Here is a 26204-nt window from a genome sequence, read left to right on the forward strand (position 1 = left end):
AAAACAAAAAACAGTACCTCTATTCAATACAACCACTGACACAATCCCACTTGGTGTACAGGCTTGCAGAGAGTTCTGAACATCGGATCTAGCACGACAGCCATTTCACATCATGAAGAACCACGTAACACCGTGTAACACTTAAAGCCTGTACACCAAGTAGGATTGTGTCGATGGTTGTCTTGGAAATCTATTGAATAAATTTACAGTGGGTACCGTGCATTTATTTTCCTTTACTACACTGATCTATTCTGAACCTACTACTATATCTGGTAGAGAAAATCAATGAGCAGGATTCAGATTCAGACACATGGTGTCCTGTCATTGAACAGTCAGAAGGTCCTGTGGAGGAGTGAGTCATACGACCATTTTCCGTATATTGAGCGGCAAATTGCATCCGGAACACAGAACTGCTCTACACACTCAAAATAAAAGGAATCAATGGAAATCACATTAATTTGAGACATTAAAACAACACTTGACTTGAAAAACCACAAGAAAAGCTTGTATACTTAAAGCGCAACTCCAGTTATAAAACAGCTTTCCATAAATGAAGAGCGCAGATGAATTTAAGAAACTTTATAATATATCTTATTAAAGATAAATGCTATGCAGAGAGGACAGTGAGGAGGAGGCTGCTGGATAACAGATTATGCACAACTGCAGTTTCTTAGGCCTGTATTACACCGATTATCTAACAGCTTTCCTGACCAATCATTGGTCAGATGGCCAATCCTCTCTCAATAGACTTGTGTGTGTGTGTGTGAAGCTGGAGGGTGAAATCAGGATCTAATAGAGATAAGAAGCTGAGTGAAAGGAAAACAGGAGGAAAGCAGTTTGAGAAGCCCAGGAGGTTGGATAATTCTTTTAACAAGATATTTAACAAAATTTCTTATTTTCACCTGTACTGTTCATTTCTGAAAACCTGTTTGCAAAGAGGCATCTCCCAAGGAAAGAGAACCGTTTCACTGATCCCACCTTGTGGAAGTGGCCAGTACCTTGTTTATGCTGCATCCAAGACATTGCACCCAGCCAGCCAGAATGCTACTCCATACTGATGAGGAGCAAGCACTCAGAAACAGCTGTCTACAGATGGATATCTGGCTTGGAATTTTCCCTTGTTAAATGCCAAGGATTGTTAAAAGTTGTATTTTGACTGACAGGGAGCCACTTCCACAAGGTGGCACTACCAAGACAGTTCTCTTTCCTTGGGAGATACCTTTCTGCATATTATTTTCCCCATGGAGCACTTCCACTATCCATACAGTGTTGGTCTCTTTAAGGAGAGCCAGTACTTCGCTTAAGCTGAAAACTTGTTTATAATTGCGTGGTGTGGTCTGCAGCGCTAAAGATGATGGAAAACTACAATGCCTAGCAGGTTAGGAGTTGTAGTGTTCCACAGCGGATGGAAGGGCCCAGACTTCTGTTTTCTATCTTGAAGTCAATGCCACAATTTCATTCCTACCAACTAATGATGGAGTGCTGGCAAAAACAACCCCCTGGGCAGCGGGTTGCCAAAATATCACCAGGGTACCATAACTACAGTAAATGGAAAACCCTCTCCCGTATAGCTTTTAAAGTTGAACTGACGCACCCAAATGTCCGCCTTGGCAGTGATGACTTTGCCACTGTAGAGGTTTACCATCTCTGGTGCCCGATAAGAAAGCGTGGTGTACCTGGAAGAAAGAAACTTGTTAAACTCCATAAACCCAAAGCTCTCATACATAGAACATATTTTGGATTAAACCTACAATGTTGTCAGCTTCTCAAGACATGGCAGAGCTTCATTAAAGCAGTTGTCAACTATGAGCAAAGTATGAAGCTGTTGCACAAAATGGAGCTCTCTGTCTGGAGGACAGTGATGGACCATTAAGCACAGTGGACGCTCTCTGACTTTCACTTTCCTCTGTGTAATGTTTGCACGTAACAGATTTGTTGCAGAAATTACTGCAACCAAAAATCTCTTCTGTGTATGCGAATGGGGCTCCTTCAGGTGTATGGGAAAGACCCAAAAATGCCTACAACTGCAATCGTCCAAAAAAGACTTTTAAAACTTATGCTAATGAGGTTCGGCAAGTGACAAGGGGCAGCGTTACTGCAGCAAGTGCCCAGGCCCCTCGGCGATGTGCCCAGAAAACCACACCTCTTTCACCCCTCTGGCCTGCCCTACTTTCCTATTATTACCTCCTCCTCTCCCTCACAAATCTCGCTCCTGCGCCACTCCACACTTGTCCTGCACCTGCGCACTGCTGTACCCATTATGGGCAGAGGAACAGGAAGTTGGACTGCGCATGCGCCAATCCATAGCTCGAAATACAGCGGGCGTAAGTAACCAGCCGCTGCAGAGGACTGCAGTGAAGCCAAAGAAGGGGCGGATCGGCGCAGTAGTCTTTTCTCTAGCAGGCGCGAGATTTGTGAGGGAGAGGCGGAGGTAATAATAGGAAAGGAGGGCGGGCCAGAGAGCTGAAATAGGTGTGGTTTTCTGGGCACATTGCCGAGGGGCCTGGGCACTTGCTGCAGTAACGCCGCCCCTGGGCACTTGCCATACCTCATTAGCATAAGTCTTTTTTGGAAGATCTCGGCGAGGGACAGCACAAATAAAGGTACCATTGTAATGAGGGCACAGGAGTCTATAACCTGATCTGGGCAGTCTAAAAGGCTCAGAGTAGGTGACAGACTGCCTTTAATTATATCTACAGTCTGACTCTGAATGTCAAATCGTGATAATAACTGCAACGTAAAATATTACAGTGATCACATACACCCATTTCCTAATATTCAGGAAAAAACAAAAAACGGATTTGGGGGAAGAATCTACTGTACAAGTGCTGACCCATGAGTAAAGGCCACCTTTTCTTCCATAGTGCAATTCCATTATGTAAGATGACGTCCGATACAGCCTCATACTTACTTTTTAATCTCGTCCTCCACTGCAGTGACACCTTCAGTCTGAGGATTCTGACATTTATTTGTTGCACTCCCAAAGTCACACAGCACATAGTGACCACGATCATGTAGCAGGATATTCTCCACCTGAAAATATGAAAAAATAAAAAAAATCCATCACCATCTGTGATAACTTCTTGTCCTGACTCTTCAACTTTATTTGGATTATTAGCACAGCAAACCAAACAGCCTCGCTTGACTTTCTCAATCATATGAATTACTGCAGTCAGGGAGGGAAAGGGGATGCGTGGCGCAATCAGAACATTAGTGCAATACACTTCTGTGGACATCTCTATCAGGAGAACAACAGAGCTGTCATACTGTTATCCTAATTCTACTAATCTAATATTATACTAACAGATAACATCTTTCCCGCACAGCAGCAGTAAAATAAAACTGGGATCCCTCTCAATATGATAACAGCAATATTTTGTATATGTATCATTTTCAATGGTATAGTATAGTACAGTATACCTACAATTCTTTAAAAAACTATGACTACTGAACTGAAAAATACCAGTTTCTGACGGGTGTCCCTTAAAAAAAAAAAAATAATAATTAATAGCATATGTTACTGAAATATTTTAATTTTTTATAAAAAGCATTTTTTCCTTTTAGTTCCCATAGGGAACAGCAATCATTAGAAGCCCTGGAGTCTATGAGAAATACACCATGGGAGTAATTTCCAAACAGATATATGACACTTTTTGGGGTATACACGTTGCAGATTGCAGCGCAAAGGTTATTCGCGCCACAATCTGTGACTTTTTCCCCTTTTCCCGCCGCTCATGCCAGGTCAAAAGGAGAGGTGAGATAGGTGGGGAAAAAGAGCGTGCCAGCAGGCCCATCTCATTTATTATTTTCTACACCTGTTTTAGGCTTCGAAAATGGTCTAAATCAACGTCAGCAAGAGAGCTGGCATAGATTTAGACAAGTGTAAAGTCCTCCTAAGCTATGTAGAGGCCGGCGCCTGTACATAACTCAGGAGGAAAGCCGCCAGCGCAGGAAGGACAAAGACCGGCGTCTAAATGACTGGTCTTCATAAATGTTCCCATGGAGTCAAGCCACAGGCAGGCTCTCCATAGAAAGTAGTGTGCGGCATCCTCGGTAGGGGCAGCCAGTGCACACACTCCTGGCTTTTGACCTACCAGATGCCGTGGTCACAGTTTACCATGGCATCTGAGGGGTTAAATGTATGCAATCAACGATATTTATTTTAAAGAGCAGGCACCGGGCAGGTATGGTGCTCAGCTGAATCTCTGTAGGAATGGAGTGCATGAGGAGACATGAAGCACAGAGAGGATGGATAGGACAGACTATGGTAATGGAGACTACATACAAGAGCTGCTGCTCATCAGCCACATCCTCTCTATACTTAATGTCTCCTCATGAACTCTATTCCTATAGAGATTCAGCTGAAGATCTTATCAGCTGTGTTCAGGATCATAATCCCTGACAAGCAGACCAGAGAGGAGAATGAGGCAGCTCTTTAGTTCAGTGTTGTGAAGTTACTTGTCCTGCTGTGTGTGCACGAATAAGACGGCGGCTATTCTGTTTCCCCTAACGATTGATCCAAACAGACAGACAACACCAGACAAAGCCATTATAACTAATGGAAGGTATTTGGGAATATATTTATAATAAAGCAATATTTAGGCATTTTCATTTGTTTTAATTCCCGGAGAACCCCTTTAACAACACGTGTCTGAGGTGCTGTATCATCACCAGATATTGAAAGCAAAGACACTTTTGCCACTCACAGACAGGTGATATTGGTTCATTTTTTTTCTCAATAAATAAATGACCAAATCTAATATTTTTGACCCAATTGTTTGATTTGGTTATCATTATCTGCTTTCATGACTTGTGTAAAAAATCTAATGTAGATTTACGTCAAATTTATACATGAAATATAGAAAATTCTGAAGGGCTCACAAGCACTCTTGTAATTTCAGGAGGGTTACACTCTGGGTTCCAATTGTTAAACCCAAAAGTGACACACATGACCAATCTGCATCCAAAGAAGCTTCCGTTATTGAAGGACTATATTTTGTTCAGCGTGTAGAAGGTAAGAGCAATCTTAGAGAAAAAGTTGGCCATATTTCAAGCTTGTTCAAGCCCAGAAGAAGGCAGCGGAGATTCTAACTGCGATGAAAAAATACAAGTAAAAAAATAAAAATAAAGTAACAGAAGGTAGACTTAACACTTCGAACTCTTTTTGCAAAATAAAGTGTGTACTCCAAATAATTAGTTCCAACTACTCATTAACTAGGATATGAAAAATGTTCCAAGAACAGGCCGTACTACAAGCAGAAGGTAAAATGTGATGCATCTGAGCACAGGATGTGGTATTGTGTTTAAAGGGGTTGTCTGGATTCAGAGCTGACCCCGGATATAAGCTATTCTTTATTATTTTACTATGTATTAGTGGAGCATCGGAGCATTTCCGATGCTCCCCCTTGTATTGAGGTCTGTTTGTCTGCTGCCAGGGACGCACTAGGCTTCACATCACTATGCTAGGAGAGGAGACTTCCGTCTTGCAGTGAGCCCGGTGACATTACCGTCCCAGATGGGCGGTCTATAGCGCTGCCCTAGGATGCTTTAGAGGCGGGTACTATGCAAAGTAGCAGGTGGTGCAACTGTGATTCATCCTATGAGATGACCCTGGAGGACAGCTGATGTCCGAGCCGTCAGAGCAGCATCCTGAGGGGTTGAGTGTGAAACCAGCAGCAAGACTGAAATGTAAAAACACAAGAACTGCTGAACATTTTTTTAAAAGACCAATTGATTTTAACCCAAAATGAGTCAAATGCAATTATAAAAATGCCCCTGAAGGCGTTCATAACCTTTAAGCACGCATTAACTCAGACCACTAGATGTGATCCAAACATTCACGTTTAATGTGCCTTGAAAACTAATTACCTCAATTGTATTCCAGGTGATTCTCTCACAGCTGAAACCACAGCCCATGGTGAATACACAACGTGACCTCTCTACAAATATGTCTTCACTTAAGGGCTCATGCACTCGAACGCATTTTCTTTCTGTGCCCGTTCCATTTTTTTTTTTGCGGACCGTATACGGAACCATCTATTTTAATGGGTCCGCAAAAAAAACTAAAGTTACTCTGTGTGCATTATGTTTTTGTACGTCCGTTCCACAGAAATATAGAACTTGTCTTATTACTGTCTGCATTAGGGACAAGAATAGAACTGTTCCATTCTGCAAAATACGGAATGCACACGGACGTCATCTGTATTTTTTGGGGATCCGTTTTTTGCATCCTGCAAAATACATATGGTTGTGTGCACAAGCCCTAACTCTGTTCTACATCCCCAAGCGCAGACAACCACTGTCAACTAACAGCTGAAAATACCCCAAGTGTTCTGCGTACTGTTTGGCGGTTTTCACTCACATGTTTCTACCTTAATGGCAGACTTTATACTTGTATATAAGGGCATGCTTACTCCTATGAATACAGTTGTAGAAAAGCCTGTTTGTCTACATAAATACTTAGAATTCATTGACAGATTTGTCTAACTTGTTTTCGTTGAACGCCTCCATTGCCTCCTCAATTACCGCCACTGACCGTGCTGTTTTTTCACCAAGCAACTTCCATTCAAGATAATTACAGGCAGGTTTCCTGCTACTTTATCTATACTATAACCTCATTTAACGTGTACCTGACACGATTAGTGTGGGCTTTCCATTACCTTCGTATTGACAGAACCGCAAACAGACTAATTGTACTTTGTGATAATCACTTAGTAGCAAGTAATTAGGCGCCTAATCACAAAAGTAATGCTTCCATTAATAACTAGCCTTTTCTAACAAATTATACAAATTATTTTATTATGTATATGCAAATTGAAAAGCAAAACATACAGAATAATCAGGACACATTAAAAACTTTTAATTAATACTGCTAAACTAGAAACCTATAAGCTCATACATCAGTTCCCAGAGGCCTGCTAATGAGGGCTGGGGCACCTTTCGTAGGATGTACTATTTTAAATAAATACCTTCAGCGGGTGCTTCAGATTCGACTTGCTGACCAAATATTGATAAATTGTATGAATTTAATGAGGACTGTAGAAACATCACAAGTTGTTCTACCTCAAAGCCTTTTATGTCTCCTACCACCAAAAGAGCCTCCACTTGACCTCTATTCCCTCCACCCACAGAAACTCCCCTCACTCACCAAGCCTCCATTCAGTCTTTTACACTCATCCCAGAGCCTTTACTAGGTCTCTATCCCTCCACCTCAGGGCCTTCACTTGCTCTCTATTCTCTCAATCCAAAGCCTCCACGTGGTCTCTATCCACCGCCACCCCAGAGCCTCCACGTGGTCTCTATCCACCGCCACCCCAGAGCCTCCACGTGGTCTCTATCCACCGCCACCCCAGAGCCTCCACGTGGTCTCTATCCACCGCCACCCCAGAGCCTCCACGTGGTCTCTATCCACCGCCACCCCAGAGCCTCCACGTGGTCTCTATCCACCGCCACCCCAGAGCCTCCACGTGGTCTCTATCCACCCCCACCCCAGAGCCTCCACGTGGTCTCTATCCACCCCCACCCCAGAGCCTCCACGTGGTCTCTATCCACCCCCACCCCAGAGCCTCCACGTGGTCTCCACCCCCACCGCCACCCCAGAGCCTTCAATTGGCCTTTATTCCCTCAACCTACAGCCTCCACTCAGTCTCTACCTCAACCCAGATCCTCCACTCAGTCTACATTCCCCCAACTATTCTCTATCTCACTATTCATCTGCTGCCCCTTCCTAATCTCTATCCAATTCTATCCCACCCCAGCCCCAGAGCCTCTTTAAACCCCCACATTACATCTGTCACCCATCCCCATGCACTGTAAGCAGGTATAGGCTGGAGACTATAGCACTACTATCTTCTGTTATGCTCTAACCTATTCTGCTTTGATAACTTTACAAGTATGTCAGCCATGTTTTGCACCACTTGCAGAGCCAAAGACGACGATGGTGTGGTATGCTTAATAATAAACCTCGGTGCCCTCCAGCGCCCCTTTTCCTTACATAGTTCTTTGCTCCCCAGGCACCTTTAACTATTGATCGGTTTATGTCTATTTGGAGATGTGGCATCCACCTTTATAATGAGACAGCATTTCACTGCCAAGGATAAGCACTTATTCACCAGGCGGGAAACCACATCTGTCACAGTAAATGTACGTATATGAAGGCAACTGAATGCCGAAAGACAAGATTAACGCATTGTCTACATAGATTGCAAAGAGACACAGCATCATTGCTGCTTTCTCTTCTGTATCTTTTTACCTCTTCCTTTACCTACATCAGGATCAGTTGTCGATTTATGGAGCCGCTTTGCAGCTTCTCTCTGCAAAATTCACAGATGTATTTTTTTCATGCCACGGACAAAAATCCATGCATAATTTTTACAGATTTGCAGGGTACTCTCTCTCCTTGGGGAGAGAGCGCCTTAATCGGCGTGAGGAGACTTATAGGCCATACATGCTCCTCTGGAATTCTGGGAAGAGATGCAAATGAGGCCTTAACAAGCTCTGCGTCTAATGCCACCAGATGTAAGGCAGCTATCCTATAAGTCAATGTTCAGCCCTTTAAATAGGCCTTGCGATATGACTCGAATATTAAATAAGCCAGCATCTCATCTGCAGACAGCTTTTTCAGGGTGAATGCCCCTCATCAGCACAGAGCAGAGAGTTCTGGCTTAACTGGCTGAGAGGCCTAAGTCAGGACTTGAGGGGGTCCATAATTTCTCCAGAGCATGGCAACGGCACATATGATACCCCAGTGAGTTGTAATGGTGGCAACATTTAGGCACAAATCCACACCTAAATCCTAAATGTGCCAACCAGTCTTAGCTCCTTGCTAGGGTAGGGCTGTCAGTGTCACAGCCCAATATGCTGATGGTACTTTATATGGCAGCATCCAGCGCCATTCTAGAAGACATGCATATCCATGAACATCATCTACGGAGGCTGATCCCACAAGGACATTCCATATCATCTCCCAGGTCACCCCTCCTCACCACATTAATGCTGCTTATCCTAAAACCACCCGTGAGGACTATACCTAATGGAAATAACAGAAGAAGCCTGTAATAGTAGTATTAATGTAGTAAATATCAGCATTGGTTCTATGCTGTATACATCCTTGGAATGTCATCCTGCCTATGAAAGATGAGTCGCCTGTAGATATATGCATGCTACAATCCATGTCTACACACGTGGCTCTAATGGAGGCTTACATACACTCGCTATGTATTCACCCCATGTCCTACCCGTGTCACTGACAAATAGGACGACCTGAAAACTGGCCCATAGTGAGTCAATAGGAAACGAAACCGCAACGCCAGTATCACATTCCAGGAAAGCTGATCCAAGCCCATAGCACTTACAGAGAGCAAAGGATTAATGTATTAATCCACCACGGATTGGACCTGTTAATCTCCCGCTGGGATGACAGCTTTCCAAGTTTAGAAGCCGTAAATAAAGGGAATTAGGATGGCAAAAAAAATGACTACTGGAAGACGAGTGACTGAGAGGACCCTGGCCGACAGAGATACCAAGTGTTAGGGTTGAAGGAACATCTACAAGCAGAATACGTAGAAAAGTCCATATAACATACCACTAGTGACACGCACAAAACCCTACAACAATATACGACTATAAGGCTTCCTTCATATCTGCTTCAGTACTTCTGTCATTTCAACCAGGTTTCTGTTCTGTGTCCATCATTTTGCTGGATGAAATAGCACACTGAGCCATTATGTCGGGGCACTTTTTAAGGAAACTGCAACAAGACCCCGACGCAGCAAATGTGAACGTAGCCCAAGTCACAAGCAGATGCAATGTTTCTAAAGATTTTGTCTAAAACGATTGCTTGCAGTGCATCCAGAATCAGCAAGCCAGACAACTACTCCCCATGCAGCGGTCACCACAGGGGACATTTATGGCGGCTGTTCATAAATACCTGTTAATGCAATACATGCACAAGCCGGGTCCGCCATTGTGAGTCACTCTTTGTGAGCGGCGTCACACTGTGGCTCATTTGGGAGGTCTTGAGCAAATATAATATTCTCTATGGTGACCATATAGAAAGGGATTGCCTTAGTAGGGATTGCCTTAGTGAGAAATAACAATGAATCATAAGGCACTGAGTTTACCTTCCATTTAGTTTGTTAAAGGGATTATCCCATAAAGATTATTCATCACCTATCCATCAGTCCCATATAAGTGAATGGAAGGGTGGATCAATGAGCGTTACCACTCAATTCAGACATGGGGACCCCTGGAACAGGCTTCTAATAAGTGGTCTTTTCTAAAACAGCAATACTATGAGGAGGGAGAGAAGGCAGGGCATATGCTGACGATGATAGCTAAGGCTCAACAGGGGTCTACATACAGTACAGACCAAAAGTTTGGACACACCTTCTCATTCAAAGAGTTTTCTTTATTTTCATGACTATGAAAATTGTAGATTCACACTGAAGTCATCAAAACTATGAATTAACACATGTGGAATTATATACATTACAAAAAAGTGTGAAACAACTGAAAATATGTCAAATTCTAAAATCTTCAAAGTACCCACCTTTTGCTTTGATTACTGCTTTGCACACTCTTGGCATTCTCTTGATGAGCTTCAAGAGGTAGTCACCTGAAATGGTTTTCACTTCACAGGTGTGCCCTGTCAGGTTTAATAAGTGGGATTTCTTGCCTTATAAATGGGGTTGGGACCATCAGTTGCATTGTGGAGAAGTCAGGTGGATACATAGCTGATAGTCCTACTGAATAGACTGTTAGAATTTGTATTATGGCAAGAAAAAAGCAGCTAAGTAAAGAAAAACGAGTGGCCATCATTACTTTAAGAAATGAAGGTCAGTCAGTCCGAAAAATTGGGAAAACTTTGAAAGTGTCCCCAAGTGCAGTCACAAAAACCATCAAGCACGACAAAGAAACTGGCTCACATGCGGACCGCCCCAGGAAAGGAAGACCAAGAGTCACCTCTGCTGCGGAGGATAAGTTCATCCGAGTCACCAGCCTCAGAAATTGCAGGTTAACAGCAGCTCAGATTAGAGACCAGGTCAATGCCACACAGAGTTCCATCAGCAGACACATCTCTAGAACAACTGCTAAGAGGAGACTGTGTGAATCAGGCCTTCATGGTAGAATACCTGCTAGGAAACCACTGCTAAGGGCAGGCAACAAGCAGAAGAGACTTGTTTGGGCTAAAAAACACAAGGAATGGACATTAGACCAGTGGAAATCTGTGCTTTGGTCTGATGAGTCCAAATTTGAGATCTTTGGTTCCAACCACCGTGTCTTGGTGCGACGCAGAAAAGGTGAACGGATGGACTCTACATGCCTGGTTCCCACCGTGAAGCATGGAGGAGGAGGTGTGATGGTGTGGGGGTGCTTTGCTGGTGACACTGTTGGGGATTTATTCAAAATTGAAGGCATACTGAACCAGCATGGTTACCACAGCATCTTGCAGCGGCATGCTATTCCATCCGGTTTGCGTTTAGTTGGACCATCATTTATTTTTCAATAGGACAATGACCCCAAACACACCTCCAGGCTGTGTAAGGGCTATTTGACCATGAAGGAGAGTGATGGGGTGCTGCGCCAGATGACCTGGCCTCCACAGTCACCGGACCTGAACCCAATCAAGATGGTTTGGGGTGAGCTGGACCGCAGAGTGAAGGCAAAAGGGGCCAACAAGTGCTAAGCATCTCTGGGAACTCCTTCAAGACTGTTAGAAGACCATTTCAGATGACTACCTCTTGAAGCTCATCAAGAGAATGCCAAGAGTGTGCAAAGCAGTAATCAAAGCAAAAGGTGGCTACTTTGAAGAACCTAGAATATGACATATTTTCAGTTGTTTCACACTTTTTTGTTATGTATATACCGTAATTCCATATGTGTTAATTCATAGTTTTGATGCCTTCAGTGTGAATCTACAATTTTCATAGTTATGAAAATAAAGAAAACTCTTTGAATGAGAAGGTGTGTCCAAACTTTTGGTCTGTACTGTACGTGTCGTGCTTACAAAATCAAGAGGGCAGGACTATAGATAATATTCATGGAATATTGGAGAAATGCCGGATCAGTCTGGATTTATGCCGGCGAAGTCCACCGCTATCAAACTGAGGAGAGACTATTTAAATCTCCAGGTGGCCCCAGGTGATCTAGCTGATAAGGCGGTGCTATCATTGGACGCCGCCAAGGCGTTTGATAGCGTAGAATGGAGATACTTATGGGCTGTCCTTAAAAAAAAAAAAAAAAAAACACATGGGATTTGGGTCGTCTTTCATAGCCTGGGTCTGACTTTTGTATGCTGCTCCCACTGCTAGGATTAAATTGAATAATTAAATTAGAGAGGGGTACTAGGCAGGGGTGCCCATTGTCCCCATTGCTTTTTGCAGTGGCAATAGAACCTTTGGCGGCCATTTTGAGGGGATCCCAGGAAATTCAGGGGTTCAAGTATGAGCAGGGAGAGGAACGAGTGGCTTTAAATGCTGATGACCTTTAACTATTTGTAGATTATAGATAATTTTGGAACTTTCGGGGTTGTCCATTAACTGGTCTAAGTCAGCGCTGCTTCCTACGATTCCTCGAGAGGTCCCATCTAGCCTGGTGAATATCCCCATTTTATGGGTGGCCAAATTTAAGTATTGGGGAGTGTGGGTCACAAGGGATGTTAAGGACTATATGGAGCTCAATTTAATAACCATTTTGGATAGGATCAAACATAAAATATAGGCATCGAGTAAGCTACCGATTTCTACGATAGGTAGAGCGAACCTGAGCAAGATAATAATGCCCCAACTGCTGTAGATTCTGCACAATGCTCCAGTTTGGATTGCCTGGAACTTCTTTAGAAGGATAGATGGGGCATTTAGAGACTTAGTATTTAGGAAAGGGGTATCTAGAATTAAACTGAATAAGCTGCAGCTTGCTAAGGACAGAGGTGGAGTGGCATTGCCGCATCATTGGACAGATTTTCTGGCTGCGAAGCTCCAACATTTGCAGGGATGGAACCAGGACGCAATGCAGGACTCCAGGAGGTCCATAATCGGGTCGCTTATAGTGAACCACACTCCGTTGGGGGCGTTGGAAGCGCAAGCGTTTAAACTATTCTCCCCTAGTCTGCCTACATTCCAGCTTATGCATAAGGTGTGGTGGACTGGTAAAGACTTGCTGGGTATTAAGGGCTGTACTAAATATACTCCGTTGTGGCATAATACATACTTATGGGAGGTGTATAAATTGGAAGGCTTTGAGGACTGGGCGCAAAAGGGGATTAAGTACGTGCACCAGCTTTTTGAAAAAGGGATATTTCAGTCCTTTCAGCAACTCCAGTCGGAGTATGGACTGAAAAAGTCAGTTTTTTATGCCTATTTGCAATGCAATATCAAGAGAAGGAAGTCTCTACATCTATTGCTTTTACAGCTTTGTTCGATCAGGTGGTGCAGGCATTAGCCTCCTATAAACTCATCTCATTTGCCTATGTGTTACTTTTGTAGAGGAGTTGGGGGGATTAATAGCTGGCCTACAAGGAAAATGGGAAAAGGATGTGGGACCTTTAACTTCTGATCACTGGCAAGCCATCCTGGAAAATACACCATTGTTGTCCATCAGTGAGGTCCAGCATCGATCACAACTATTCCTGTTACATAGAGTGTATAGAACACCCCTAATGCTCCATAGGATGGGGATCCGACCCAGCACCAACTGCCCTCGCTGTACAGAGGCAGATCTTATTCATAGGATGGCTCCTGCATAGGATTAGGTGCCTACTGGTCGAAAGCGTTCAGTATGGTAGATACCGTGTACAATATTGAAGTTCCTAGGAACCCAGTGGTTGGTATACTGGGCCACACTCAGGATCTAGCAGTAATGGAGGGGTGTAGGTTGGCAATAGTGAAAATTCTGTATTGTTCAAGGAAACTGATTGTGAAATAATGGATACAATCAATTGGTCCAAATAAGCAAGAATTGATAGGGGCTGTAAACTATCTAATTCGGTTGGAAAGGGGACTCTACCTGAGAAGAGGTACACTTAAAAAATCCCTGAAACAGTGGGAGAATTGGACAGTAAAATCCGGTTTAGCCTCCGAGGGCTTGACGAGATCATGGATAGTAGACACCATGAGAGTAGTCAGCCTAGATCAGAGAAGTAGGACTGCGCATAGGTGATCACTGGATGAAGCAGCTGATGGAGAGGTTAACTGTTGTTTTGTACTTATGTGTTAAAAGAAAAATGATCTCATTAAAAAGAGGACTCCTCATTTTCAGGACATCGCCCAGGAACAGAGGGAAGGGGAGAGGGGCACGCTAGGTTAGAAGGTGTCCTTCACAATCTAATATGGACCACCTATCATGGAAATTAATTTTCATGGGATAATTCCTTTAACGTGCTAGTCACACCTTATTTTTGCCTTCTGTCGAAGTCAAATAAAAAAATAACGAAATGTGAACAGAGCTTTAGTTGTATGCCACTGTGATTTTAAGTTCTCCATTGTATATTACATATAATACCGTATCTTTACAGCTTGTGTTTTACGAGTAAAATGGGAACTGAAACTCAAACACCTGTGTAAAAGGGCTATAGGGTGACACTGGTCGCGGCCAGGATCGCTGAGTAGCGGTGATCCCATAGAAATAAATGGGATCACCGCAGCAGTCGCAAGAAATCCAGCCGTGTTTGATATATTGCGACTGCCGTGGCGATACCATAGAAATGAATGGGATCGCTGCGGCAGTCTCAAGATGTCCAACACAGCTGGATTTCTTGCGACTGCTGCGGCGATCCCATTAATTTCTATGGTATCACCGCTGCTCAGCGATCCTGTCCGCGACAAGTGTCACCCTATAGCCCTTGCCTTAACAAATCAAGAGAAAATATTATTTTCACTAAAGAAAAAGATAATCACTAACAAGCATTCATAGGAACGCTCGTGCCAACGATTACCAGATAAGTGAGTTAAACGCTTGTTCGTCGGGTAATTCGATCGTTTGTGTAGGCACATAAATTATCGTTTGCTGGCAGCGGATTGTGCTGTGTAAACAGCTTGTGCTGCCGGCAAACAACTAGGGGACGAGTGATGGCATTAGCGATCGCACCTCCCGCATACTGTGGCGGACATGTAATGCAGTGCTCTCCTTCACTGACAAGCAGGGGATTGCTGGAAAGAAAGGCTTCCTTCTAGACAATTGCCCGCTGTATCGTCCCGTCCTCAAGATAGACCAGCACTAGCTGATTGGCGGGGGTCCAACACCATGCACCTCTACCGATCAGCTGTTTGGGTGTAACTCCATCAGGGGTGCAGGGTGTACAACCCCCTACAATCAGCTAGTGAAGGCCTTCTTAGTAAAAGCTGCATAACCACTTTAATGCTCCAAATGAAGGAACAGGTTTGTTTAGAAGCAGAGATTGCAGGAACGTGTGTGTACACTGGCTAATGCTTGTGTATTCCCTCTATGAAAACTACACATACACTAATGATAAGGATCTAGATCAGATGTAGGCAAAGACTGGAAGTATATTCAAAGGAAACCAGGAACTTAAGACTATTATCTGTAGTAATACATGAGTAAAACTGCAGATAAGGAGTTTCTCTATTGAAAGAGGATCACTATTTTATATTTTCCTACTACCCCCTATTACCCCACTATCAGAGTTTAAAGGGATTCTGTCACCAGTTTTTGACCCCCACATTCAAAAATATGGTTATGTGCATGGAGCCCTTGTGATTCCTAATGTGGTCTTGTAAGCTAAATTTGTAGGCTCATTTAGTGTAAAAAACTTTTTATCTAACCTGTCATTCATCTCGGTAAGGTGCCCAGGAGGTTGCTCATGTCTTCCAGATGCCGCCCGCACCCGCCGCCTTTGGTGCCCAGCTCCTCCTTTGCTGTCATCAGCGCCGCCTCAGAATCATTTGCTACTCCTCCGGCTCTCCCTCACTCCCCCCTCCTTCTTCTCTAACATCCCGCGCGTGCGCACAGGCCTGTGCCTGATGCGCCCGTGCGGACTTCTCCATTCGGCTTCACTGAGCGAAGTGCGCATGCGCCAGCACATCGCTCAACCTCCCGATGACCTGAAGGCTGCCGTCATCGGGAGGTTGAGCGAAGTGCCGGCGCATGTGCACTTTGCTCAGTGAAGCCGAACGGAGAAGTCCGCACGGGCGCATCAGGCACAGGCCTGTGCGCACGCGCGGGATGTTAGAGAAGAAGGAGGGGGGAGTGAGGGAGAGCCGGAGGAGTAGCAAATGATTCTGAGGCGGCGCTGATGACAGCAAAGGAGGAGCTGGGCACCAACGGCGGCGGGTGCGGGCGGCATCTGAAAGACATGAAAACGTTTTTTACACTAAATGAGCCTACAGATTTAGCTTATAAGACCACATTAGGAATCACAAGGGCTCCATGCACATAACCATATTTTTGAATGTGGGGGTCAAAAACTGGTGACAGAATCCCTTTAAGGCTGGGCTGAAATTCATTGTGAGGACTGCTGTACATGCGCACAAGTCCTCTCCGTTATGTTAGCACAGCACAGCAGTCCAGACTGTATTTCAGAGCAGCTTTGACTGCGGACAGAGGGGGAAGGGGGAGCAATAGGAAATAAAAAATTGGTGGTCTGGACTCCTTATCTGCAGTACTACTCATGAATTACTGCTGATAATAGTCCAGGTTACTGTGACATTACCTTTAAAGGGAATGTGTTATCAGAAAATGATCTAAAAGTTCTATGCTGAACATATTTTTTATTTATTTTTGGTGATGTTACTATCCACATTTTATAAAATAAAATAAAATAATTACTATAGTTTTCACTCTGGCAAATAAGGGCATGTTCACATCTGCGGTGCTAGACACTCTGTTTGGGGCCTCAATCACAGTTTTAATCCAAGACAGCGGAAAGAAAAGTCCTGTGTGCATTCACTTTTTTCTCTCTCTAAAAAAAGTGTTCTCTCAGACGGAAACCGAACAGGTGCCATTATAGTCAATGGGATCTGCTCAGCTCCGTTTCACATCCGACATGTAAATAGGGCTGTGGTTGTCCAAGGGGGCATTTACAGGGACTTTTCTCCTCAGACGCTGTCCAATGAGCAGGGACAATGTTACAGCAGCAAAAATATATGCTCGTAACTAGGCGGATTCAGAAAATGTATGTGGCGAAACAGCCGATCCTCAGCTTCCACTGATCTAGGTTAGTGCTGGATCCTCTTCTGCTTTCCTCACCTCCACGCTGCTGAGTGCTGCTGCTTAAGTCAGTAAAGCCCAGCAATGGTATCCAGACAGTGTGGACATGCAGAATGTGCCTAATCTCTGAAAAGGGCCAGCCCCACATAGACAGGCATGCTCGGCTGAGTGTGCAGGAGAACTATAGGATTGTGAATGTTGAAATACAACTGTCCACTCATTCTTCCTACTAATGCCTGCTGTCCAGGAATAGTCAGGCGACCCCCATATATACAGTATTAGATGCTCGGCCCGTCCTGCCAACATTAAAGTACATGGCCAGCTTTAGATCATCATCATCTTCACTTCTTTCCTTAGACAGAGACAGAATCAACCTGAATCCGACAATACAAGAAACACAATGGCTTCATCTCCCCTTGCTAGGATGATGGCACCAATTAACTCTAGGGAACAGGGAAGTAAAAGATTACCTTTAGATCCCGATGGATAATAGGAATTTTGCACTGATGAAGACGAGCCACTGCTTCGCATGTGTCGCAAAAGATCTGCAGCACCTCGTTCTCTGTAAATCCAGTCTGTAAACGCTGATTCATTAGATTTACCACCTGCCCTCCTGCAGAAAGTAGAAATTAGTAATGTTAAAAGGTATATGCCAATAAAAATTACCAGACCGCATGAAATATAAATATAATTTATTGACACAATTTATAAATAACAATTCATACATGAAACCAAGTGCAGGAAAAGGCGACATCCACATCAGGAGACACAACTGGTGACTCAATCCCCATTATACATAATATTAAAGTGCAAGTGCCTATAAGTATCTGATACATTCAAATGAACAGAGTCTATTTACCCATTATGTGTCTCCTCTGGGATGTGAAGCGCCTGCTATTACTCACCGTGGTCACCCGGCGGCCTGTACTGTGCTGCACTGTATCCTACGTGCACTATGACCTGACGCTGTGCGACATCAGGACGACAGTGCAGCGCGCGGAGAAGATGGAGGAGCTGTGGAGCGGCGCCCCTACAGGAAAGGCAAGTACTGGCGCTGGGGACATGGTTAGGAGGGAGAGATGGTGGCACTGGGGGGGCAGCAGCTGATGGCACTGGGGGGGCTGATGAGTTTTTATAAAGAAAAACGTTCTTTTAATTAGTTTTTTGTTATTAGAGTACTCGATTAATTGTTGGATTAAATCGATAGAATACTCCATTACAAAAATAGTCGATAGCTGTGCAGTTCTACGCGTGCCTGTACCAATATAGACACTATAGGAAGCACAAAACATGGTTGGCAGCAGCATTCTCATATCAGCTCATAGACAAAGGGGTTATTCAAAATTTAGCCAGAGATTTATTGCCTAATAGTGCTTGCATTTAACTGTTCTTCGACAATCAGAGTTGTGACAAAACCCCCATAAAACATGAAGACCATTCCCTTAGCCTCACCTCGGCAGAAATCCATGAGGATAAGTACTTCCCATACATCCCCATTGCTCATAGAATTGATGCTGGAGTCTATGTACCCGACAATGTTCTTGTGCCCTGAGAGATCCCTCTGCAAACAAAACAGCATTAGTAAGGACTGCAAGAAACTGCATGGACTATCCACATGAAATCAGACATAGTCCCCGATTCCTAGTACCTAAAAGGGACACAAACATAGTAACAGCCTATATGGGAATATTCTATTTCATTTTTTTATTTTAAATAGATGGTTTTTGGATATAATTTTTGAAGTCACTCCATGTATTATACTTCCTGTCCTGGATGTTTAAACAGATTTTCTGAGAACTTAAATACTGATGACCTATCTTCTGGATAAGTCATCAGTATCTGATCGGTGGGGGTCCGACACCCGGGACCCCTGACGATCAGCTGTTTGAGAAGGCACCCGCGCTCACGAGTGCTGCGGCCTTCTCCCTTCTCACCAAGCACAGTAAACACACATAGTATAGCGCCTGTGCTTGGTATCGCAACTCAGCCCCATTCATTTCTATGGGTCAGAGCTGCACCTAGGCCATGTGACCAATAAATATGTCGTCACTGTGAGCGCCGCTGCCTTCTCAAACAGCTGATTGGCGGTGGTCCCAGGTGTTGGACCCCCACCGATCATATACGGATGATCCATCCAGAGGATAGGTCATCAGTATTTAAGTCTCAGAAAACCCCTTTAACCACCTCCTTTGATAGCTTCACTTGACTCTCTCAGAACATTCACTGTGACCACAGAGGTAAGGGAAATGAGAGCATCATACATTTCACTGATAAGTACAATGCTCTTCGGTGGGCCTAGGAAAAGAGTAATAGAGGTGTCATACTGTTATCCCAGTCCTACACCTACTATTTTATTAACAGATAACATCTTTCCCTTACAGCAGAAGTAAATTCAATAATGGATTATCTATCAGTATAACTGTATTGCTCTGTGCAGACTGTTACAGAAGGACAGTATTTTATATTTCATTTTCAATCAGTACTGCCGAAAACAAAAATAGAAAAACAGCCCAAAATTCAAAAATAAGATTGTTTTCTGTTATCTTCAATAAACAATTCTGAAGAAAGGGTCTTTTTAAAGGGTCTCTGTCAAATGCCTTATGCCTAGTAGACTCAATACAGCTGTGTCTGCTAAATAATAAATGGGACATGGTGCTACTTGCAGAACCACGGCCCTTTCTGCCAGCCAGTTATGGCACATGGACTGTCAGAGATAAGCCACCATTATTAAGAGGGAATCCCATTGAAATTAAGTCTGCACATTTTCTGGTGCAGATCTGTACCAAAAACCAAAGGCTGAAAATGCAGTTTTGTATTAAAAAAAAAAAAAAAAAAAAAAAAAAAAAAAAAAAAAAAAAAAAAAGCACTGGAAATAACAAAACGTGGATTTTGCACTGAATTTTTTAGGTGGCTTTTCGAAATCCATCACGTGAACACATCCTTATAGCAATATACATATTCTTGGGGTAAATAATGTTTATAGGTGTACATTCTCTGGTACAGGGTTCCATTAAGATATCTCCCAATGTAACACAAAGACGTCAGATGTGTGGTCAGCGAGCTCGGACCCCCAAGCTGGTGAATGGGAATGTCTAATACTGTTAGAGCAGAAACCTCAGGACAGGAATCTGTAACTAGCTGGAAATATGTATGAGTGCTTCACCATGACCTTCCAGTATGGTAAATGGAGATCAAGGTCACCCACCATCTCCTGACATATGTCTGTGACATGTAAATTCTGCCAATAAAGAGCCACCGTTTTCATCTGTATCCCCAAATTCCTACGAGTACTTACTGTAATTGTCTCATTGCTATGGGCAACTACGCCTGATTTGATATATCACCCCCAATATACATGTCCATAGATACACAGATTACGGCTACACGCAAATTGCAGATCCACAAAACACGGATGCCGCTGCGTGCGTTCCGCAATTTGCGGAAAGGAATAGCCCGACCATAATAGAAATGCCTATTCTTGTCCACAAAACGGACAAGAATGGGACATGTTCTATTTTTTTTGCGGAGCCACAGAATGGAGCAACGGATGCGGACAGCACACGGCCCAAACAACAGTCGTGTAAATGTGGCCTAACACCAATAATAATCAACATTTTCATATATAGATTTTTGTTCATTAAAGGGGTATTCCGGTTTCAGGATATAAGTGTAATTCCTCATATAAGGACGTTTTTCACAATAATGGTATAAGGCAACTGCAAGCCCATCACATGACCAAGGAGAGATTTCTATCCACCGAAATTCCAACAATGAAAGCAAGCAGAGATCTAACAATAAGGAACAAATATATAAAGTAGATGGGGGAAAAAAAAAACGGTATCATTTTTCATCATAAAAACTTCGGAATCCGGAATACCCCTCTAACAGTCGCAAAGATTTTTCACAGCAATGTCAGGCACTAGAGCACGAAATCACTACGACAAGGCGATGGCATTGTCTGAATGGGGAAGGAGCGTGACCACTTGGTAACCCCAGATAAGATTAGAGGCAGGTTACTGTTTGTATTGGCCGGTGTGCCTATGACCACATTACATAACTGTGTTGTCACTTGGTTTCTGGCATTTGAAGTATTTGCATCATTCAGAATGATGATTTAATAGAGGCAAACACAGCCCTCCAACATTAGGGAGTGGGGGGAACGAAAAGGTGACTATAGTCTGGCAGGTTATTAATGGATGCATGGCTGTGAGAGGTCACACCGCACTATCCGCCATTTCTTACCATGATCTGAATCTCTCGCTTGCAAACCTGAAGGTCGTGTTCACTATTCACATACAGGCGCTTGACAGCCCGTCTCATCCCATTACTGGTACGGACAAGGAAGACCAAGGCAAAGCCACCTGTTCGAAGACAGAAGACAAACATTAGTACCAACACCAATAATATCTAAATCCTGTAGCGTCCGTTTTATATGTTATTTATAGGCACAATGGTCATAAATTTCTCATGTTTAAAGTAACTGGCCCACCAGAGCACCAGGGACACCGTACCAGCACCCCTATGCCGTAATACAATGATGGGCCACAAAAGCCCAGGAAAAGGCACCCGAGGCCAATTAACCTCCTAAAAGTCACATCAAAGTTGGAAAAAAATAAAACTCCCCAAAACAGTCACCTTTAGTGTCACATATAGTGTAATATATATATATATATATATATATATATATATATATATATATACACACACACACACACACACATATACACATATACATATACACACACACATACATATACACACACATTATAAAAATAGAAACTGCAAATTTAGCATCTGTGGGATTTATTTACAGCGTTCATGACTGGTAGCAAGAAATATGAACCTGGTTTTATTTAAAAGCTGACATTTCAAGCTTTCAAACAAGACCAGAATCACAGCATCTCCTCTACATCGGGAGATATAGCTGTTTGGCAGTGAATGCAGCTGAAAGTTTCACTGCTTTCACTCCTGACTGAACTGTTAAGCACTTTCCTCAAACCCAGTGTAGAGCTCAGGAAAAACTGTTAGGTGGTTAAACTACAGTATTTAGTGTTTTCTCCATTACTAAGATTAATCATCAATGCAGGATAGATGATAACTGTATGATCGCTGGGGATCTGATAGCTGGGACCTCCATCCCTCAAGACAATGGGGGGGGGGGTCACTGTATCCCATATATGAATGCAGAGGTACCGCGCATACGTGAATACTGTTCCATTCGCTTCTATGGGACTGGTGATCTAACCAAGAGCTTTAGTCAGCAGTCCCATAGTGAATGAAGCAGTGGTCATGCATTCCCACCAACTCTCCCTTCACTTCTTGTTCCTGTGATTGGCTGGGGTCCTAGCGGTCAGTCCCCCAATGATCACGCGTTTATCTCTGATCCTGTGAAGAGGTGATAAATATAGTCAATGGGAAAACTCTCAGATAGCAAACGCTACGGCACGCGAACATGTTCTACATATAGATGGAAGACGGGACCTCAGGGTCATCTCCTCCGGTACCATTCCAACGCTACGTGAAAGTCTTTAACCTATCCTATTAGGACACATGGACATCATGGAGTGCAGCTTTCAGTCTGGTGGATAGGCGTTAAGTTAAGCTCGCTTTTACCCACGTGTAAACATGGTGGTCTGAATGCAGCATGACAGAGGTATCACCAAACTTGTGACTCCTTAAAGGGAACCTGTTATCAACTTTATGTAGTCCATACTAACGGCAGAATAAAGTAGAGACAGGTGAGTTGATTTCAACGGTCTGTCATTTAAAAGTTAAAAGTAAGTGGTTGCCGAGAACAAACATTACAATCATTGCAGACTGGGCCTGGAAAAGTCCCGGCCACCTGAGAAGAGTCCTGGTTATTCATGAATTCCTGCTCTCCTGCCCACCTGCTGATGGCTGACAGTCTTCTACCTAGTTTTCTCCCTTTCTCTCGAGGAGAGAACTGCCAATCATCAGCAGATGGGGGAGAGAGCAGGAGATTATGAATAACCAGGACTCTTCTCAGGTAGATTTGACTCTTTTGAGCTGCAATGATTATGATGCTGGCTCTCAGCAACCACTTATTTTAGCTCATGAGTGACATACCGCTGACATCAGCATTTCTGTCACTAATTTATGCTGCCCTCAGTGATGTCAGCATAAAGTTGATGACAGGTTCCCTTTAAAAACAGGAAGTCAGGGCTCCAGAGAAGAGTGTAAAGCAAATGAATGGCCAGGAAAGAGGTACACCGAAGTACAGTATGGGCCCACCCATATAGTTCAATGGGCGTTTGTCTATGGATCTGTAATACAGCCATGTGAGGGAGCCCTAAATATTACCAAGCCATTCCCCAATGCACTATTAGAAGAGGCACTAGAAACAAAGCGCCACAGTCAATAAATCCTCTAAAATGGCTCAAACCCATTATTCATATTTACATCTACGCAATCCCATGGTTTCCCCCTGCCAGATTCGCAATCTCCGATATAAATGACAATGTGAATAATGGCGTATGGCGCTGCATTTATTATAGGCTGTGAATGTCTTTCCATCACCTGGGAACGGATTCTATTCTGGAATGGACGCAGGAAGTGGAGAAGACATTGTTTAGGTTCTTTCTTCTGCAAGTTATTTTTATATGCAGAAAAATGCCTAGCTACAAAAGGTGTGGATGATCAGTAACAGGGAACAGATGGGCTCCGCAGACACATCCGTATGAAGAGAAGGATTATTACATATCCGTGGAGCATAACTTCATCAGGCAGGAAACGAGTTGTCAAATTCACATCAATGCAGAATTTCTTTGTGTTTCCAGTAAATAACCCCACATCATAGAGCTGCGGCTTTTCTTTATTCTGTATCTATTAACTACCAAATGTAATAATAAAATGTATCTAATTAATTATATTCTCTAATTAACTCGTTACATTTTTACCCCCCCGGCTACATAAATGATCTGGATAATTTCTCTCTAATATTTGATAATGCTATTGCATTCCAGTGCTGTTACAGAGCAGTGCAGAGCATTCACCCACACAGATTAGTAAAAATATTGGCTTCCTGTGCCCACCACTAGGGGGCCACTCGGTATACAGGCCCAACTGACCTGGAGGGGGGCTGAATACATGTCGGTCACCCTAGTGGAGACATTTTAATGGTGCTCCTTAATGCAAAGGTCCACTTTGGAGCGATGGTTGAGTCGCACATGGAGGTCACACTGCAGTTTTTGTCGATAAGGTCCTATGTAGTATGCACATGTAATATAATGAGGCGATAACTATAAAGGATGATACCCCACCGTTGTCTCTGCAAAGCCTTACACAGTAGCTTTAAAATAAAGTCACACAGAGACTTTTACTGGGAATTTAATTTCCTCAAGAATGTTCTCCATACACTTATAAACCTGCTCTGACTTGATTTGTTTAATTATTTCATATCTAAAAATAAGTGAAAGTTAATGTAATCACAATGATCTGGTTGCTCTATTGTTGTAGTGATGTCACTGTGTAGCGGTCTATGTGTTGTAGTGATGTCACTGTGTAGCGGTCTATGTGTTGTAGTGATGTCACTGTGTAGCGGTCTATGTGTTGTAGTGATGTCACTGTGTAGCGGTCTATGTGTTGTAGTGATGTCACTGTGTAGCGGTCTATGTGTTGTAGTGATGTCACTGCGTAGCGGTCTATGTGTTGTAGTGATGTCACTGTGTAGCGGTCTATGTGTTGTAGTGATGTCACTGTGTAGTAACAATCTGCCACCTTCCTCAGGCTCTCTGTGCTATATTGCGATATCACTGTGCAGTGCTCTCTGTGCTGTAGTATGATGTCACTGTGTTGTGTTCTCTCTCTGTGCTGTAGAGTCATGCCACTGTGTAGTCTCTCTATTTGCTGTAGGGCGACATCACTGTGCAGCCATCTCTCTATGTCCTGTAGAGTGACATCATTGTGTCGTGTTCTCTCTCTGTGCTGTAGAGTCATGTCACTTTGTAGCCGTCTCTCTATGTCCTGTAGGGTGACATCACTGTGTAGCCGTCTCTCTATGTCCTGTAGGGTGACATCACTGTGTAGCCGTCTCTCTATGTCCTGTAGGGTGACATCACTGTGTAGCCGTCTCTCTATGCCCTGTAGGGTGACATCACCGTGTAGCCGTCTCTCTATGCCCTGTAGGGTGACATCACTGTGTAGCTGTCTCTCTATGCCCTGTAGGGTGACATCACTGTGTAGCTGTCTCTCTATGCCCTGTAGGGTGACATCACTGTGTAGCCGTCTCTCTATGCCCTACAGGGTGACATCACTGTGTAGCCGTCTCTCTATGTCCTGTAGGGTGACATTGTGTAGCCCTGGATTAGACACACTATATAAGTTAACTTCAGCAGATTTACCATTTTTTCACAAGGATGGGTTTGTAGCTATATAAAATGTCAATGTTTAAAATGTAACATGGCTCACGATAAACGTAATATGAACAGAGGCACACCTCACATGGCCTATTCAGGCATTACATGGTTAGCCATTCATGGTGATCGGTCGCCAGTCAGATTCTTTTTGGAAAGAAGCTCAGCCTTCAACATACTGATAAACGGGCACCAATGTATCTTGTATCACGAGATTCCTCAGCGGTACAGAACAGTCTACAACCTCCATACGGTATGAAAACAGAAAATGTAGACCATCTCAGCCAAGCAAACTGCTCTGTATCACCCCTTATTAGATAATTAAAAAGCCATTACAAGTCACTGGAGAGGTCAGTGGTGAAGAGAACAAATGCTGAGGAGGCAACCACAGACCTTGAAGGTTTCTTGTGTTTTATCTTCACACAGAGAGATAGAAACTTCTCCACAAGACTACAGGCTGTGACCAACCTCAAATCGACCAACATTTGATAATTATAAGCAGTCTCTGGTCTGTCCAGTTGTATCTGAGAACTAGCAATTTCACCACAGGGATAAGCTGCACAGTGGAGTGATGAGCTCCACTGCTTTTTAGAAAGTCATTTTTACCCGTTTCTGTTATTCCTTGGTTTTGTGATAAGTCAAGGCGACAGTGATATTTCACCTTTGGAA

General features: G+C 43.5%; 1 protein-coding gene across 13 annotated transcripts in view; it reads right to left on the reverse strand.

The window, feature by feature from the left end:
* The window catches only part of AAK1 (AP2 associated kinase 1), a 121465-nt gene that overhangs the window by 64237 nt on the left and 31024 nt on the right, over positions 1-26204 (reverse strand). For all 13 annotated transcript variants that reach the window (XM_044279272.1, XM_044279273.1, XM_044279274.1 and 10 more), the window contains exons 2-6: positions 21406-21524; positions 18616-18724; positions 17634-17776; positions 2912-3033; positions 1595-1676 (exon numbers count right to left, since the gene is read on the reverse strand). In XM_044279272.1, coding sequence (XP_044135207.1) covers positions 1595-1676; positions 2912-3033; positions 17634-17776; positions 18616-18724; positions 21406-21524 — 575 coding nt within the window. The remainder of the gene's footprint in view (positions 1-1594; positions 1677-2911; positions 3034-17633; positions 17777-18615; positions 18725-21405; positions 21525-26204) is intronic.

Source organism: Bufo gargarizans, chromosome 2 (assembly GCF_014858855.1).
Source record: "Bufo gargarizans isolate SCDJY-AF-19 chromosome 2, ASM1485885v1, whole genome shotgun sequence".
NCBI lineage: Eukaryota > Metazoa > Chordata > Amphibia > Anura > Bufonidae > Bufo > Bufo gargarizans.